This window comes from Nerophis ophidion, linkage group LG19 (genome assembly GCF_033978795.1).
Source record: "Nerophis ophidion isolate RoL-2023_Sa linkage group LG19, RoL_Noph_v1.0, whole genome shotgun sequence".
NCBI lineage: Eukaryota > Metazoa > Chordata > Actinopteri > Syngnathiformes > Syngnathidae > Nerophis > Nerophis ophidion.
In genome coordinates, this window is record NC_084629.1 from 1,369,953 (window position 1) to 1,382,180 (window position 12,228).

A 12,228-nucleotide genomic window follows, 5' to 3' on the forward strand; every position below is an offset into this window, starting at 1 on the left:
TTTTTGTCAACAAAGATTTGCTTCAGCCTGCGACACATAGTCATTTTGATAGTAGGCTATTGCAGCTAATATAGACACTTAGGTCATGTGTTGCCTCCATATAACACCGATATAAGACTTTTCCATTTTTGCAGCTCCAGACAGATTTGTTTTCTGTATATTTGATCCAGTATGGCTCTTTCAACATTTTAGGTGGCTGACCCCTGCCCTATGTGCTGCCGTAAACACGTCAAATGGTGTGAAGGGTTATCCATCCTGCGTGTACTAAAAGATGTGCAAACTTGATAGCACACACAAAGCTGATTAACTAAACGTGTGAAAAGGTGACCGTGTCTGTTAAGTGAGCAGAATAAGGTGTGCAATCCGTTTTTCTCCTTTCTTCTTTAATATGCAAAATATATGTTGATCATTGAAACGCCCACAAGAAGAAAATGCAAGTGTAGTTATATAGCACTCGCAGTGTGATTTATCAACACTCATCCTTCTGGGGCGCAATATTTAGCACTTGTCAGAAGGATGTGCAAACTGACAGTAAGATGAGTGCTTGTGTTGCAAAGAAGCCGTTTGGCAATGGACAGTCACACCAACATCCTGCATCATACGTGAGAGTGGTCATATTTGGAAAACAAGTGGTGTAAATGTAGATGCACTGCAGGACTGCTTGTAAAAGCTTTGAGAAGATAGCAACAGTGCAGCACGACAAGATGAACGGGCAGTAAATGAGTGCTAAAATCCTCATTTCGACAAGGCGCCACTTTTGAGTTGCATATGCAGGGTGAGTGGGCATGTTGAGTGCCATTTACCACTGGTACACACCATTCTATAGATTGCACAGGCTGATTAGCACGTGGTGTCCAACAGGCCCTTGGTGACATTACCATCAAGTAGACCAGCAAATGTCTTTATGAACAATGATGCATGGCAGCTGATGAAATGCTGCGTGCTTTGAAATCTATTTGAAGAAAACCGTTTTTTGGATTTTGAATGAACCAAAGACTGCAAATAAAAATCTGACAGGTAATGTTGGTGTCTTTGATGTTGTGCAGGTGGTGGTCAATGCCCTGCTGGGGGCCATTCCATCCATCTTCAATGTACTGTTGGTGTGCCTCATCTTCTGGCTCATCTTCAGCATCATGGGAGTCAACCTGTTTGCGGGAAAGTACTACCACTGTCTCAACAGATTTACAGAGGAGAATTTTAAGCCTTGGGAAGTGAAGAACAAGTCAGAATGTCTGGCCTTAGGCAAGGAGGCAGCTCGTTGGAAGAATGTTAAAATCAACTTTGACAACGTGGGACTGGGTTACCTGGCACTGCTGCAAGTGGTGAGTAGGATCCAGACCTCCAGATCCCAAATGAAATGTCTAAGTTGCTTATTATGTACACAGGCTACTTTCAAGGGTTGGATGGACATCATGTATGCGGCTGTAGACTCCCCAAACAAGGTAAGTGCCTTCGCTCTTACCATTCCTACCGTTGTTTTTCAGGACAAAAGACTAAAGGTCATTAAAGTACGACGATTGTATTTTGTCTTGTACTATTACAGCATGAAGAACAGCCCGAATATGAGAGGAACCTGAAGATGTATCTGTATTTTGTTGTTTTCATCATATTCGGAGCATTCTTCACCCTTAATCTCTTCATTGGTGTCATAATAGACAATTTCAATCAGCAAAAGAAAAAGATAAGTATTTCATCTTTCTAACGACATGTACTGCATGATTTGGAGAGCAACCGATAAGAGGAAAACAATCGACTGGGAAACACATGTCATTTCTTCCAAGGAAATACTGGAAATGCAATCAGTCGCCAGTTGGAGTGTAACGATGCATCTTGTCCATATTTTGCTACCTCGTGCTGTACACACTGGGCCTGATCTACTCAGGGTTTGCATGTATTAAAACATGTGCAAACTTGATGGCCCACGCAAAGCTGATCTCCTAGCCAACTAAAGAGCACACTCCATTTAGCGTGAATATAAATATACATCTTGGAAACATGCAGACTATATGCTGATCAACAGGACGGCCATAACACTGGCAGGAGAAGATGCAAATAGAAATAAAGCTGCCACCAGCGTTGAATGGAACCTCGCCCCTCTTTTACCTCGGGGTTTAGTTTACGTGAGTCGGCCGGCACACAGGACACTTGCGGTCACGTCCCACCCGATACCCTGACCCTAGTTTACGTGAGTCGGCCGGCACACAGGACACTTGCGGTCACGTCCCACCCGATACCCCCACCCTAGTTTACGTGAGTCGGCCGGCACACAGGACACTTGCGGTCACGTCCCACCCGATACCCCCACCCTAGTTTACGTGAGTCGGCCGGCACACAGGACACTTGCGGTCACGTCCCACCCGATACCCTGACCCTAGTTTACGTGAGTCGGCCGGCACACAGGACACTTGCGGTCACGTCCCACCCGATACCCTGACCCTAGTTTACGTGAGTCGGCCGGCACACAGGACACTTGCAGTCACATCCCACCCGATACCCTGACCCTAGTGTACGTGAGTCGGCCGGCACACAGGACACTTGCGGTCACGTCCCACCCGATACCCTGACCCTAGTTTACGTGAGTCGGCCGGCACACAGGACACTTGCGGTCACGTCCCACCCGATACCCTGACCCTAGTTTACGTGAGTCGGCCGGCACACAGGACACTTGCGGTCACGTCCCACCCGATACCCTGACCCTAGTTTACGTGAGTCGGCCGGCACACAGGACACTTGCGGTCACGTCCCACCCGATACCTTGACCCTAGTTTACGTGAGTCGGCCGGCACACAGGACACTTGCGGTCACGTCCCACCCGATACCCCCACCCTAGTTTACGTGAGTCGACCGGCACACAGGACACTTGCGGTCACGTCCCACCCGATACCCTGACCCTAGTTTACGTGAGTCGGCCGGCACACAGGACACTTGCGGTCACGTCCCACCCGATACCCTGACCCTAGTTTACGTGAGTCGGCCGCCACACAGGACACTTGCGGTCACGTCCCACCTGATACCCTGACCCTAGTTTACGTGAGTCGGCCGGCACACAGGACACTTGCAGTCACGTCCCACCCGATACCCTGACTCTAGTTTACGTGAGTCGGCCGGCACACAGGACACTTGCAGTCACGTCCCACCCGATACCCTGACCCTAGTTTACGTGAGTCGGCCGGCACACAGGACACTTGCGGTCACGTCCCACCCGATACCCTGACCCTAGTTTACGTGAGTCGGCCGGCACACAGGACACTTGCGGTCACGTCCCACCCGATACCCTGACCCTAGTTTACGTGAGTCGGCCGGCACACAGGACACTTGCGGTCACGTCCCACCCGATACCTTGACCCTAGTTTACGTGAGTCGGCCGGCACACAGGACACTTGCGGTCACGTCCCACCCGATACCCTGACCCTAGTTTACGTGAGTCGGCCGGCACACAGGACACTTGCGGTCACGTCCCACCCGATACCCCCACCCTAGTTTACGTGAGTCGACCGGCACACAGGACACTTGCGGTCACGTCCCACCCGATACCCTGACCCTAGTTTACGTGAGTCGGCCGGCACACAGGACACTTGCGGTCACGTCCCACCCGATACCCTGACCCTAGTTTACGTGAGTCGGCCGGCACACAGGACACTTGCGGTCACGTCCCACCTGATACCCTGACCCTAGTTTACGTGAGTCGGCCGGCACACAGGACACTTGCAGTCACGTCCCACCCGATACCCTGACTCTAGTTTACGTGAGTCGGCCGGCACACAGGACACTTGCAGTCACGTCCCACCCGATACCCTGACCCTAGTTTACGTGAGTCGGCCGGCACACAGGACACTTGCGGTCACGTCCCACCCGATACCCTGACCCTAGTTTACGTGAGTCGGCCGGCACACAGGACACTTGTGGTCACGTCCCACCCGATACCCTGACCCAAGTTTACGTGAGTCGGCCGGCACACAGGACACTTGCTGTCACGTCCCACCCGATACCCTGACTCTAGTTTACGGGAGTCGGCCGGCACACAGGACACTTGCAGTCACGTCCCACCCGATACCCTGACTCTAGTTTACGTGAGTCGGCCGGCACACAGGACACTTGCAGTCACGTCCCACCCGATACCCTGACCCTAGTTTACGTGAGTCGGCCGGCACACAGGACACTTGCGGTCACGTCCCACCCGATACCCCCACCCTAGTTTACGTGAGTCGGCCGGCACACAGGACACTTGCAGTCACGTCCCACCCGATACCCTGACCCTAGTTTACGTGAGTCGGCCGGCACACAGGACACTTGCAGTCACGTCCCACCCGATACCCCCACCTTAGTTTCAAGAAAGTGAACAGTGGAAATGGCAAATGAGGTAGTTGATGTATGGAATAGTTTTTATTTATGCTTTATTTTGTTTGATGTTAAATCCTAATTGCTTTGTATAGAATAGAATAGAATGTACTTTATTGATCCCTTGGGGAAATTCAGCACCAGAGTTCGCTCCCAATAAACAATGATAATAATAAATAATATATAACATATATTATATATATAATATATAAATGATATAAATATATTCTACATATATTCTACATTTAAGTGCAGTCAAGGAACATATGCATTATAGAGTCTGATGGCTGTCGGTATGAAGGACCTCCTGTGTGGTTCCGTGTTACATTTAGAGAGTCTGAGCCTTCCACTGAGCTCATTCTCTCCACAAGGTGCGAGTGTAGTGGGTGGGAGGTGTTGTCCTTAATGGCTAGGAGTTTTGCTAGACTTCTCCTCTCTGACACCACCGCCAGAGAGTCCAGCTCCACTTCCACCACGTTACTGGCCTTCTCTACCAACTTGTCCAGTCTGTATGTGTCCCTCGCTCTCAGCCCGCTGCCCCAGTAAGCCACGGCGTACAAGAAGGCGCTCGCCACCACCGACTCATAGAACATCTTCCTCAATCCTTGAGAGTTTGCACTGGCTCCCTGTTCATTTTAGAATTGATTTTAAAATATTGCTCTTTGTTTTTAAATCTTTACATGGACTGGCACCTCAATATATCTCGGACCTCATCCAAATTTACAATCCTGCTTGCGCTCTGAGGTCCGAGAGCCAGCTCCAGCTCGTGGTTTCCAGGACCAGACTTAAGACCAGGGGAGAAAGGGCCTTCTCTGTGGTGGGCCCTAAGCTCTGGAACACTCTGCCCCTCCATGTTGGAACTGCTCCCACAGTGGAGTGTTTTAAGTCTCGTCATAAGACCCATTTTTATTCTCTGGCTTTTAAAACTACGTGAGTTGTGTGGTCCTCTGTTGCCTTTTGTGTTTTAAAATTTTGATTTCTATTTACTGTTTTAATTGGTTTCACCCTTAAAATCGTTTTTGTATCATATTTATTTTATATTGTTTTTATATGTATTTATTTTTAGTTTTAGTTTTTATTCAGTCATTGGTGGAGCTCAGGATAGTATTTGAATGTTATTTTTAATATTGTTGTGCAGCACTTTGGAAACATTTTGTTGTTTAAATGTGCTATATAAATAAAGTGGTTGAATTATTTAATCTTACCCTTTTCCATGTCATAGCAGTTTTATCCCATTTCTTTGTTCTCAGTTGGTAACAGAACATTGAATAAAAAATATACCATAAGTAAGTAACCAACTTTTCAAAACATAAATATTCATTTATATATATATTTTTAAAAAGGTTCCAGATGTTTATCATAATTGTTTTTCTTTGTACTTTGTGAAGAGAAGACCTGTAGTTGTCGTTTGAACAGTCTCTAGAACTGAATCATGGACGTGCTTGGTTTGATTTCCTTGCTTAATCCATTCCATCATTTAATTCCACATAATGATTTGCTAAAGGTCTTAAGTCTACTACGTGGACCCTGACCTTAAACCCTTAACTCAGTTTGGAGGTAGATTTGGTGATCTAAAGTTTATTTGGTGATGTCGTGGGGCAGATCTCGCCGCCAAGTTCCGCTCTCTTCAAAGGACTATGAACAAGTACTGACCCATGGGGTACTTTAGGCTGTCATCAACATCATTTCTACCAATTATGACCAAGATCTAAACTTGTGGAGCCGACTTAATAACCTTTCATGTTTTGTGGCGAGTCATCAGATCAACATTTGGCGCCATGCCACACCCACATTCTGTCATAAGAACTTGTCATCACTCATTACCCATTTAATACAACATATAATTGGTGTGATTATGACAGAAAGTGACCTGTTTTTTTTTTTCGTTTTTTTGCTGATGTTATTTTGGTATAGTTATGGCCGACTGTAATCAGTTTTGGTCAATAAAAAGATTGTTAATGCAGACCACCTTCTTCTCCTCTTTAAAACATCAACCTTGTTGAAAACCGTACAGAACAAATTGTTATGTGTCAATTTTCTTTAGAGTTTAAGTTGGATTTGGATTGTTTGCACTGCACAGACTTTCCATTTGCAGGAGCAGTGAGCAACTGCACACGCACGCTCCTGGCAGGTAACACTGGTGTGGATTAGACCACTTTTTCACAAGGGGCCATGGTGGTTATTGAGATGATTACAATTATATTGTATGACTTGTGTGTTTTTTTTTAATTATTTATTAATCATTAATTATTAATTAATAATTCATTTGGTACGGAGACTTAAACAAGTTGAAAAAACTTATTGGGGTGTTATCATTTAGTGGTCAATTGTACGGAATATTTACTGTACGGTGCAATCTTCTAATAAAAGTTTCAATCAATCAATCAAAAGTCTAAAATAAGATGTAAAACAAAAAAGAATCTTGAAAAGATTGGAGACATCATCTACAGTTATGGAGCAGAGATTTGGAGTACAAAGCAGCAACACAAAAGGAAACATCAGCCCAACTCCAGTCCAGGAGACAGCAGGAGATTGAGAGCCTTGTGAAAGAAAGCAGTGGAAGAATGCCGAGGTAGGAGAAGGGTAAGGACTCGAGGCTCTGCAGAGTGACATTGGACAACGCCTTGCAACTTCACCAAGAGCAGAATATCTGTGGAGGCAACATAGAAAGAAAGGGCAAATGAGGACTGCCTTCTATAGAAATCCCACAAGTTCATCAAAAACCTCTTTGTCGAGGAAAAAAGCTGAACTCTTGAAGTGCCTATAAAGGAAACGAGAGGAGCACCTGAGGATGACCTACTCAGACAAACAGAGGCAGGTTACAGTCCTCATCCCAAAAGACCTGCCACCAATTCAATCTGCTGAGCACCAGATGGACACTAGGCCAACGTCTAGACCACATGGAGCCAAGTGGAGAGTACTGTAAAGCGGGCTAGAACAGCATCAGCCCCAGGGCCCAACGGCATCCAATATAGGCTCTGCTTGTAAAACGCCCAGATGTCTGCTGCATGTTTGAAAACCGAAAACGCCACAGGAAGGAGGAGCATTACAACATGAATGTACAGTAAATAAAAGTGAGTCCCAATACACTCCAAATCCTCATTTAAATAAGGCGGTTAGCAATACTTTACAATTGCACATGCAGTAAATGACACGCCCACTAATTGTACACGCTATTTTATTGAGTGCTCACGATGCTTTGTGGTCTTAGTAAATCAGGCCCATAGCGTAAATTAAATTCAAAGAAAAAGGTCATGTTGCTACTGATGACGTCGCTGCATGTACACCATCCATCCTTTTTCTACAACTTGTCCCGTTCGGGGTCTGGACAAGTCGCCACCTCATCGCAGTAGAACAACAATGTTGTACGTGATAAATGGCATTTATGATGTTGGACAAGTGCAGGATGCCTCTTCACATTGCTGACCACTCCCATGTACAGTATAGGCCTGCCCTGTACTGTAGACCTTCTACTTGAATAACAATGCATATCCAAAATGAAAGACATGTGTGTTCCTGTCTTCCGTGTTGCTCAATGATTAAACACAGTTGATTTTCTGGAGTACATGTACTTGTTGTTGTATTGCTATTGTACTGAGCAGCCAGGATAGAGACATGTCCTACATTGCAGTACATGTTGTGTACTGCAATATGCAGTAGTTTTGAAATATTTTTCTTGTCAAGTGTTATTTTTGCAGTGATTTAACCTTTCTTTCATCCCCTCTATACTTTGGAGGCCAAGACATCTTCATGACTGAAGAACAGAAGAAATATTACAATGCCATGAAAAAGCTGGGCTCAAAGAAGCCACAAAAGCCAATTCCCAGACCTTCGGTACGTAGCTTTAACATGAAGTCTTTCCCTCCGTCATCACCATTGTGGTTTCTTTGTTTGGTTTCAGAACAAGATCCAAGGATACGTATTTGACATCATCACCAAACAAGCCTTTGATGTTGTGATCATGATTCTAATATGGCTGAACATGGTCACCATGATGGTGGAAACTGATGAGCAGTCAGTTGATAAAAAAAGAGTTCTCGGCTGGATCAACTGTGTCTTCATTTTTGTTTTCACGGGCGAGTGTTTGCTGAAAATGATCGCACTGCGGCAGTATTTTTTCACAAACGGTTGGAATGTGTTTGACTTCATCGTCGTCGTTCTCTCGATTATCGGTAGGACCCATTTACGTCTCCTTCGGTGTCCCCTGTCATGCCTCACTAACAACTTTTGGTTTTCCTTCCTCAGGGATGTCTCTCTCTGAGCTGATAGAGAAATATTTTGTGTCGCCGACTTTGTTCCGAGTCATCCGACTGGCTCGAATCGGACGCGTCCTCCGCCTTATCAAAAGTGCCAAGGGAATCCGCACGCTCTTGTTTGCCTTGATGATGTCACTTCCTGCCTTGTTCAACATCGGCCTCTTACTCTTTTTGGTGATGTTTATCTACGCCATCTTTGCCATGTCCAACTTTGCCTACGTGAAAAGGGAATCTGGAATCGATGACCTCTTCAATTTTGAGACCTTTGGCAACAGCATGATCTGCCTGTTCCAGATCACCACCTCTGGCGGGTGGGACGTCTTGCTGGCCCCTCTTCTCAACAAACACGAAGACGACTGTGACAGTAACATGGAGCATCCTGGTAGTGCTTTCAAGGGAGACTGTGGTACTCCTTCGGTGGCCATTGCCTTCTTTGTGAGCTACATCATAATCTGCTTCCTTATTGTGATTAATATGTACATTGCAGTCATTCTGGAGAACTTCGGTGTAGCCACTGAGGAGAGCGCTGACCCGCTAAGCGAGGACGATTTTGAAGTGTTCTATGAGGTTTGGGAGAAGTTCGACCCTCGTGCAACCCAGTTTATGGAATACAACAAACTTTCTGAGTTTGCTGACGCTTTGGACCCACCATTACGCATAGCCATGCCTAACAGGATCGAATTAATGTCAATGGATCTACCCATGGTGAGTGGCGAACGCATCCACTGCCTGGACATCCTGTTTGCATTCACTAAACGGGTTCTTGGCGAGGGTGGTGAAATGGACATACTGAGGGCACAGATGGAGGAGAGATTCATGGCTTCCAATCCTTCCAAATTGTCATACGAGCCCATTACCACCACCCTGCGTCGCAAGCAGGAGGACACCTCAGCTTTGATCATCCAGAGAGCATTCAGAGAGTATCTGAGGAGGCTGGCTGTTGCCAAACCCTTGGAAGAAGCCAAAGACAACATTTCGGAAGAGGATGAAAAGCCCGTTGACAAGGAAGAGCTGGTGATGGACAAACTGGTTTCTAACTCTGAGAAGAAGGAATCCTCAACTCTATCGCAACCTTCTCGTAACAGCGGGCCCACAAGTGGGAGAAATACATCTGAAAAAGATAACAGTGAACTGGACGTCACAGGCAAAGAGGCCACATAAGAATGTCGGAGATGCCTCCAAGCCATTGTGATCTATTGACCAAAATGTTTACGGCGGTGTGGTACGCCTTCTCATAGTACGCATTTCTATGACAAACTGACTCTAGATGAAAAACCTACAGGTTGGTGAAAAAAAAGGGAAAAGTGGCTCATGCAGACAGCAGTGAAAGCAATTCCAGGAGCAGGAATGTTTGCAAGGGATGTGCAGAATTCTCAAGTGTTAGTTGATGCTTTAACTTCTGTTGCAGCTCGCTGGGATATAAAGTGTCTTGGAATATATCTATATCATTGACTATTGTTTTGAAGCATTGTGCGCCATGTCATTTCCTTTGGGAACCTATAGCACGATTGATTGCCTTTTTACCTTAGTTGGGTCAGGGTGAAGATAATTGCTTTGGCGCTAACTGTGATGCTAATGGTGTGTAGAATACTTGAAAAATCCAACAGACGATTGCTGCAGTTGATGTGGATCAGCATTAATGGCTTTTCTGTAATTATGCACGCGTACTAATTACATTCGTCCCCTGCTTTGTGGTATCAACAGTAAAAATATGGCTTTTTTTTACAAATCTCAATATAAAACAAGAAGTTGTACTTCCCTTTTACGTGAGCATGTATTTTTGTGACAAGCAGCACAAAGAGTCCATGTAAAAATGTGCCATACGTTCACTGCCTATGGTGCAAAATACTTAGGTCTGCTGTAGTATCGGCAGACTGAATAAAATAGCCAAAACAAGAAAAGCCACATTGGAAATGTTAGAGTTCAGGAGCTTGAAGAGCATGTGGAAGAACCACACAGCTTCACAACAGCCTGCTTACACACTGTTGTGGGACGCCATTGCTGGTGTCATCCAGAAGTGCTTGCAATCTTTCAATTTTTCTTCCATTGAGATATTGTCTTCAATATCTGTAGAAAGGCCACAAAAGGTGTTATTCCTCTGTTGATGCGTATTTGCTTGGACTTCCACAGCCTAACCCCTGCAATCACAATCATGTCTGGCACAGGCAGTGAAGATTTGGCACATTTGAAATATTCTGCGTTGCTGGGCACGTAAATGCATGTTTTTTCTAGATGTGTCATCATTCAAAAGGGAAATGACACACTTTCCAATTTTATAACATGTTTTGTCAGGAAATACAAATTATGGAGCAAAAAAGGCATTTGCAGGCATTTTCTTTTCCGGTTACATCGAGCAGTCAGTGATCAGTTGCTCCTGGCAGCAAACTTTGCACATTCAGTTTTGTTGTCCTGATTGTGAAGGGTAAGTCAGGTCACTGTGTGGTCAGCCAGTCTAAGTCAGGTCACTGTGTGGTCAGCCAGTCTAAGTCAGCTCACTGTGTGGTCAGCCAGTCTACCATTGTTCCATTCAACTTTTATCATCAAACTCCTAAAAATAGACTCTTGGGAGACTTGTATCATTGGGCCAAGGTGTCACTCACAAATGTTTCATGCACCAAGCACATGTTGTTTTTCATGGCTTTAGCTTTTGTCTTTAGTTGTTATTGCTATATTTATTATTTACGGGTTTTAAATGATATTGGTTGGTTGTGAGATAAATCACAGTTTTTTTAGGCAGTAAAAGTCTGTAAACATCTCATGTCATGTTTCAACATTTTACTGTGTTTTAAAGTTGGGTGTGACTTTTTCAACTTTTTTTGAACCTTGCAATCTTTATCATCAGGATAAATATCAAAAATAGAGAAATGCAGGATTGTACATGTCACATATCTTGTGTGACCTTCCTCTCGCTCTTCCTGCTTATGTTTACTGTACCTTTAACTGTGGAGTTTTTGTCACTGAGGTAGTTGTTCCCCTCTGTTTTGCATGTCATCAAAACATTGGACACATAAATGGGTTTGATCGATGATGAAATGTTTTTGATTACACCGACTAATATCTTTCATCATAAATATGCATAATGCTGTAGTGGATGAGTATACTGCATGCAAAGCACTGCTATTACCCATTTCAGTGAAAAGCCAACAGAATAAAGACTACATGTACCTCAAGTAAGCCTAATAAATGTATTTTCTCTCTCATTCATTTTCTACTGCTCATCATGTATGTACACTATGTATTTCTTTACATATTCATGCTCTCTAATGAAAAGCATCTAGCATTCAAAGTTTAACAAATGAAAAGACAAATACAAATGTTGCCAATTAGGGATTCAATTTCATTTTTTGATTACATTTTTCTAAGAAACCATTTTTTAAACCACAGAAAATGTTCATGGGTTACTATATGCACTGTATGCATATATATATATATGTATATATATATATACATATATATATACACATATATATATATATATATATATATATATAGTACATACACTTGTAAAGAACATGATGTCATGGCTGTCTTTAGTTTCCAATCATTTCTACAACTCTTATATTTTTGTGATGTAGTGATTGGAGCACATACTTGTTGCTCACAAAAACATTCATGAAGTTTGCTTCTTTATGAA

The 12,228-nt window shown here is 44.3% G+C and overlaps 1 protein-coding gene across 2 annotated transcripts in view; it reads left to right on the top strand.

Moving 5' to 3' along the window:
- The window catches only part of LOC133537856 (sodium channel protein type 2 subunit alpha-like), a 137,564-nt gene extending 125,770 nt beyond the window's left edge, over positions 1–11,794 (top strand). For both annotated transcript variants that reach the window (XM_061878941.1, XM_061878939.1), the window contains 6 exons: positions 1,047–1,322; positions 1,386–1,442; positions 1,544–1,681; positions 8,068–8,172; positions 8,240–8,510; positions 8,584–11,794. In XM_061878941.1, coding sequence (XP_061734925.1) covers positions 1,047–1,322; positions 1,386–1,442; positions 1,544–1,681; positions 8,068–8,172; positions 8,240–8,510; positions 8,584–9,755 — 2,019 coding nt within the window. In that variant the 3' untranslated portion in view covers positions 9,756–11,794. The remainder of the gene's footprint in view (positions 1–1,046; positions 1,323–1,385; positions 1,443–1,543; positions 1,682–8,067; positions 8,173–8,239; positions 8,511–8,583) is intronic.
- Positions 11,795–12,228: the final 434 nt, after the last annotated feature.